Source organism: Aulostomus chinensis, chromosome 24 (genome assembly GCF_037954235.1).
Source record: "Aulostomus chinensis isolate RoL2024-O1b breed Wild chromosome 24, RoL_Achi_v1.0, whole genome shotgun sequence".
Classification (NCBI taxonomy): domain Eukaryota; kingdom Metazoa; phylum Chordata; class Actinopteri; order Syngnathiformes; family Aulostomidae; genus Aulostomus; species Aulostomus chinensis.
The window spans coordinates 6,943,480-6,950,090 of NC_141343.1; the positions used below are offsets into that span (position 1 = coordinate 6,943,480).

Consider the following 6,611-nt stretch of genomic DNA (forward strand, 5'->3'; position numbering starts at 1 on the left):
CATGATAATCCTCTGAGCTAACTGAGAACAAGTTTACAGTGAAGGAAAAACTGGCCAGTGGATTAACTTGAATAACCATATCATTATGTTGTTTCTTGTCTGTGTCTTCTCTTTGAAAACGGAAACCTATATTTTGTTGAGATTTACTTAGTGCAGCAAAAATGCCAAACATATCCTGATTCCAGCTTGTAAATTGTGATGACTCGCTGTTTTGTCTTAATATTAAAGTAAATATCTGTTATTGGACAGACATGACATCACTTTGGGTTTGCGAGCATTTTATATTATTTTCTGCCAATTTAAACACAGATGGACTTGCAGCTCACGCTTGAGGACAAAAAGAGACAACATTTTTATGTTTTAGCTTATAAACGTAAGAAAAGAGGTTTTTACGTGTTGCAGTGGAGCTTCTCACAGCTTTGGAAACTTTATAGAGTTTCACCTCATTGTTTAGTTTTCTGGACTCAACTTTACTGTTTCGGTTTGGTTGTTTTTGCCGCAGCAGGCAGCAGTTTTAAACGCTCTAAAATCCCACTGCATGCTCCCTGCCCAGCAACAGTCAGCAAACACACATACCGTTAGCAACTAGCTAACGCAGACAAATGTCTTCCAGAGATATACAGTAGATTTACAGTGGTGCCAAACTGCTGGAAACAAATTTTCAGGATTTAAATGGACATGTACAGTTGGAACATGCTAGCTTGACACAAGCTACATTCACTGCCACTGTCGAGTTGAGACATTGTCGTGTGACAAATCTGGAGGATCGAAATTTCATGGAACCCCCTCCAATCAAAAGGAGCACTTTTCGCCACCACCACATTCTACAGCTGTGCAAGAGATGAATCATCGCCGCTAAGAAGTGCTCGCTAACACACAAATGGTCGCAAATAAACAAAATGCTGGCAAGCCAACAAAATATTTGCTTAGCAGACAAAAATGCTCGCTAACAGACTAAATATTCGCTTATTCATAAAATGCTCTACAACGGACAAATTTTCACTGACAAACTAACTCCTGGCTAGCAAAAACAATGCTCACTAACAGATCAAACGCTCGCTAACAAATAAAAAGCCTACTGAAAAGACAAAATGCTCACTTGCACACAAGAAGCTTGCTAACACGTAAAATGCTTGGTAGCAAAAAAAACAAAAAAAGCTTGCTAACTGATTAAATGTTGGCTAACAAACAAAATGCCGGCTAACAGACATAATGCTCAATAGCAAACAAAATGTTCACCAACAGCCCAAACGCTCGCTAACAAACAAAAATCTCAACAACAAAATGCTCGCTAACAAACTAAATGCTTGCTAACAGACCAAATGCTCTTTAAACAAAATTTAAACAAAATTCTACCTGACAAACACAATCCCAATGAAAAAACAAAATTCTCCCAGGCAAACAAAGTTCTTGCAAACAGACAAAATGCTTTCTAGCAAACAAATTTCGCCTAATAAACACAACATAGCAGGTGAAACATGTACGTCCTTATCTCCCCTGAGCTGTTGTTTAAAGCTTGAAACTTTCGTTCCTTTTTTTTTGGGGGGGGGGGGGTGCAACTCTCCTTTAAAAACATACTTTTTTTGGGCTCATGAGCGCCAAATCAACCAGGAGACACGGTTGTGTGTCATGGAGAATTCTGTCTATTTTTAATCACCGCAACAACCCAAAACAAAGCGCGGCATCTTGAAATAGCAGCTGTTTCCGCCGAGAAGACAAGATGGTGTAACATTGAATATCAAAGAACCTGCTGACTGTTAACAGGAGCAGCTTCTTGGTATGTTGCTGAATGCATGCAGATGAGGGCTCTCTCTCTCTCTCTCTCTTTTAGTGCCACCGGCACCAAACTTGGACTTTTGTCATATTGTTTTATTGAGGTCAACAATTCCTGAGGTGGTGCCTGAACGGTGGGGCAGTTTTCCTGGCAGAGAAGGACTGTGAGCCGCACCTCCGCCCCGTTTGTCGAGGTTAAGCCTTTACACACTCCACTGACTCCTAATAGCTGAGCAAATAGCTGCCCTCAAGCTTGATACTGTACTCGCCGCCCGAAAGGGTCTTACTGGACTCAGCTGAATAAATAACTCCGATCCTAATATCGCCCTGCACGGCAGCTGGCTCGTGTTTGTGTAATCACCCTGCGCTGGAGGAGAGCCTGTGTGATATTGGAGGGTTCCCGGGTTGCTTTAGGTGAATTTCCCAAGCGTCTTTACTGGTTCGGCATGCTGCATCCCCTTATTTTGAACTAAGCTTGCATCTAAGCAAATTAAAGGAGTGGTCCGCTCTGGGAGGAAGGCAGCGCAGCATCTCTTGGCTCAGGGGCCCCTTAGATTTGCCCTGAATTCTTCTATCTCCCTACTGGGACAACTGGGGGACAAGCACTCTACTGTACTGACAGCAGTGGAGTGTGTGTGTGTGTGTGTGTGTGTATCAACGTACGCCGAAGAAACTGAGCAGCACATACCAGAGGAGGGTTATTACAGGCTGAAATCTTGACAGGGTTCCATGTGTACATTAAAGCTATTTTCACACATGCAGGTTTAGGCCTCGACGTCCCCTCTGACAAAACTCCCCCTGTGCGAGCCTGGATCAAACCGAGCTGCGGCACATACCACAAGAAAAGTCCTGCCAACGCGCAGGGTTTACACAGCAGCCCACCGCAGCTCTTTGTCGCTGTCTGCAAGGGTGATTTAGTGGAAACCCAACACTCAAAGCAACAAAAGAAGGCGACCAGATGAGCGCAACCTGTAATTTCAAAAAGGATGACAGCATGACGGCGGCGGGTACGGCTGAGCGTCTGCTCACCCTCGGAGGTCCGGGTTCGCTCACCTGGCGCTGCTGCTGCTGCACCCATGAACTCAGGAATTTAGTACATTGTGACATTTGCGAACAACCTTTTTTTGTTGTTTATTTCCTCATTGTAAGATGGGCAAGACGATTCATGTCATTGTACCGAATCACTAGAATCAGTTCACTCATAACAAAAAAAAACAAACAAACAAACCAAATTTCAAAAGATTAAATCAGCGAATGTTTCAGTTATTGAGTGGAGCTTCGAATGAGAGACACTGAAATGGAACGCGACCGAACAATTCAGGATTCGGTTCATGACGAGCTGTGACTTAGACTAACACACCAGTTTATCAATCTTGGCGTTTAGAGAGTTTCCTCGCTAACTATCGTAGGTTAATGTTTTGTTATGTCTTTTTTTTTTTTTTTACTGTTTTCTCTTGGTCTCTCTGTGCTTGGTTTCAAGAGTTCAAGCCGCAGACTATCAACCAAGACTCGCGCTCACTGTGTCAAACGCTAAGCAAATGAATCATCGAACATGCAACGTCAGCTCGTTTGTTCACTCGCGTCTCTATGCTCTTCTTACAGTGCAGACCAACCGAATAATTTAAGCTGCTGTTTATCTGAAAAAACAACAAAGAACTTGAAATTGTACCTTCTTGTGGCTTTGTAAGCGTAACCATGCTAACTCCAAGCTACACCAGCCGTTAGCGCTGTTATACATTCAGCCACATTTCTTTACAGTGAACGAATCCCATTCAATCACAGCAGCTCTGCATGCTTAACTAAGCTTTGAAAAATACAGATCGTTTCAGTTAAGGCTTCAGGTTTACTGGGTCAAACATTGAGCAAACGACTCACGTTTGATCGCAGCAGCTCCCGCACGCTCAACTGAATTCGTACAGATCTTCTCCGTCAAAGATTCAGTTCAGTTTGTTCACCCAAACAAGACTATTTCTCAGAGTTTCCCACGCCTTAACATCTCCTCTCCCACATTACATTCCTCCACGAGTCTCGCAGAAACTCGTCAAATACTTGGGAGGACTGGGATCTCACACACACACACAGGGTACCAGTTGTGTGAAAAGCAGCTGTACTGGGAGGGTGGTGGTGGGGAGCTGTAATTCCAAATGGGTCACACCAGATTCCCCTTTAATGCACCAATTGGCAGCTCCAGACTTTTGCACTTGTAAATCAGCCTCTTAAAACAAGTCGATGGAAATAATATCAGTATCAGAGGCGGGTCTGTCTGGGTTCTCTCTCTCTCTCTCTCTCTCTTTCACTCTCTCTCCTGGGCTGAGCCTCTAATCAGCGACTCTTTATGTAACAGAACGGCAGGTCATGTGTAAGAAGCACCTTGGACTCTTTGTATCTTGGTTTGCCAGGATTGCGTCATGATTGTCCCCTGTGGCCTGTCTGGTCCCTCTCTCACACTCTCACACACACACACACACACACAGCGAGAGAGAGGGAGAGAGAGAGAGAGAGAGCAGGTGACTTGAAGTTGCTGTGCTCCACGCTATTACCCCCAACAGCTGTGTTTACATGGCTGATACATGTGAGAAAATCTATCGTTTAAAGGAGGAGGCGGCAAATGAGGAATTGGGTTTTTTTGGGGGGGGAATGACGCGCTTCAAGTATTCCTGCAGTGTCAGCAGAAAACAACTTCGAAAAAAAAGATGCGAAAACAGCACACGCAGACACAGACACACACACACTCACACATACACACTTTAAAAAGCGTTTCTAAGCAAATAAGAGCCAGTGTGGAGACGCTTCTCTGCAGGCAGCGGCGTGTTTACGCCCTCCCTCCACGGGGTAAACATGTTTAGGAAGTGTGAAAGTATAAATATCACAAGCGGAGAATCTGCAAATTATTATTATTATTATTATTAGAATTTTAACTGCTGTATTTGTGTCGCTGCAGCAGTGAACACGTTGCCACGTTTCCCTGCATGAGTGCATGCATACTGGATGGAGCGTGTGTGTGTGTGTGTGTGTGTGTGTTTGTAAAACTTATGTGAGCTTACTTTTACACTGCAGCTCCACCATGGCCTGGTACCACTCGTCCTGGTCCGTTTCGTTCTCCGCGGCGATGGCGAAGCTCTCGGCCCGCGTGTACAGGACGATCATGTGCTTGTTTTTGGAATCGGCTCGTTTGTTGATGTTGAAACACGTCTCCAGCGCCACCGCTTTCTTCGGAACCGGGGCCTTACCGCGGAATTTTTTCTCGCTTTCGTAGTACTCCAAACGGGCCGGACCGCGCTCCGAAGCGGCGCGGAGGACGAAGTAGCGCCGGTGCATGGACTTCTGTTTGCGGAGGTAACCGCTCTTCCGCACGTCCTCGCAGCTCTCACCGCTTTGACTCTCCATGTCGGACCTCTCGTAGTATGTCTGCAAGTTTAGTGAGGTAATTCAGACATGTCCCGGCACAGCTCCCCTCCCTCTCTCCCGCATCTATGCAGGCATGTGAGAGGGGAGGCAGGGGTCGCCGCTGCCGCTGCCGCCGCCGCCGCGAGTCCCCGGAGCTTCAAACCTAAAGCGCTTCTTCTTCTTTAGTTTTTCTCCACTATGAGTTTTTCCAGGCGCAAAGGGAGAAGCACATGCGGCGGACCTCGGCGTGGCTCCCCCTCCTCCTCCTCCTCCTCCTCCTCCAGCAGCAGCAGCAGCACCACGCTGCACTACTATTACTACTGCCGCGTCTGAAGAGTGCGTCCCGAGCGCTTTAATCCAGTTTACTGCACATCCTCGAGTCCACCCCGCTGCACCCGTCCGCCCGTCCAGTGGTTCTGTCCCCCCCACCAGACCACCCCTGCCCGCCTCGGCACCAGTCCTGGTGGCTGTGGCGTGCAGCGGAGCAGCAGCAGCTACCGTGGAGCAGGACTGTCACTCACCGCTGTACTAGTACTCTGGAACACGGTGCGTTCATGGAACCAGCACGGAGCTCGGACAGGAGAACTCCGTCACTCTTGAATTAAACATTCCCGGGTATTTCCAAATAATAAAGACTGAAAATAGGCGGGAAAGTTTTTTAAAAAAGCCACTTCCAATCTATTTGAATTGATCAATTGATAAATGTAATATATTCACAATCATTTTTATAAATCAACTTAAACAACCGTAGAATGTATCCAAAATTGTCTCTTTTAATTTTTATTCCAATTATAGGTGCATTTTTGTGTACTATATTTTTATATTCCCTGATAATACATAATTTTTTTCATATATTTTTATTGCGCGTTTACTTATTTATGTTCTGTTTGTTTTTCTCCCATCCATTTGCTGCTGTTACGCCTCCAGTCATTTATTAGCTAATAAGCCATAAATTGACTCTCAAAAAACAGCGGAAATGAACTCTCAGGTACAAAAGAAAACACTTACTTCCTTCTTGTTTACAATTCGGCGTTTTTCCGTATTAGTTTTGAAATTACTGACATCTACAAGGTACTGCAGTTTTCAAATGTAATATTTGACTCAGTCAAGCTGTATTATCTGAGCATCCCAACATAAATGCTTATTGATTGTATTTTCTGCTCATATTTGAATAACCTGAAGCTCACTCAAGTTCAAAACCCATATTTCCTACGGCTTGTGAATGCAACAACAGTTCCAGTGTTTTGGAGAGATGTCAGTGTTGCTTCCATGAGTCTGTCCTGCTCCATTTATTGTAGAAAAAAAAGAAAAGAAAAGAAAACACTCTGTCCTTTGCGATGTACATTTTTTTTTCACTTGTTACTTTATTAGATAAAATAATTCAAATGTTATGACGATGCTTTATCCGGTGCAAAGAGGTGCTGATTTATCTTAACGGTCATTATTTTTGG

The 6,611-nt window shown here is 44.7% G+C and overlaps 1 protein-coding gene across 2 annotated transcripts in view; it reads right to left on the reverse strand.

Moving 5' to 3' along the window:
* LOC147238552 (insulin receptor substrate 1-B) overlaps positions 1-5,555 on the reverse strand; it is a 55,885-nt gene extending 50,330 nt beyond the window's left edge. Inside the window, exon 1 of one of the 2 annotated variants that reach the window (XM_086197326.1) lies at positions 4,818-5,555. In XM_086197326.1, coding sequence (XP_086053452.1) covers positions 4,818-5,160 — 343 coding nt within the window. In that variant the 5' untranslated portion in view covers positions 5,161-5,555. Of the gene's footprint in view, positions 1-4,143; positions 4,251-4,817 lie in introns of those variants that run through there. The other variant, XM_086197327.1, reaches the window with a different exon arrangement.
* Positions 5,556-6,611: the final 1,056 nt, after the last annotated feature.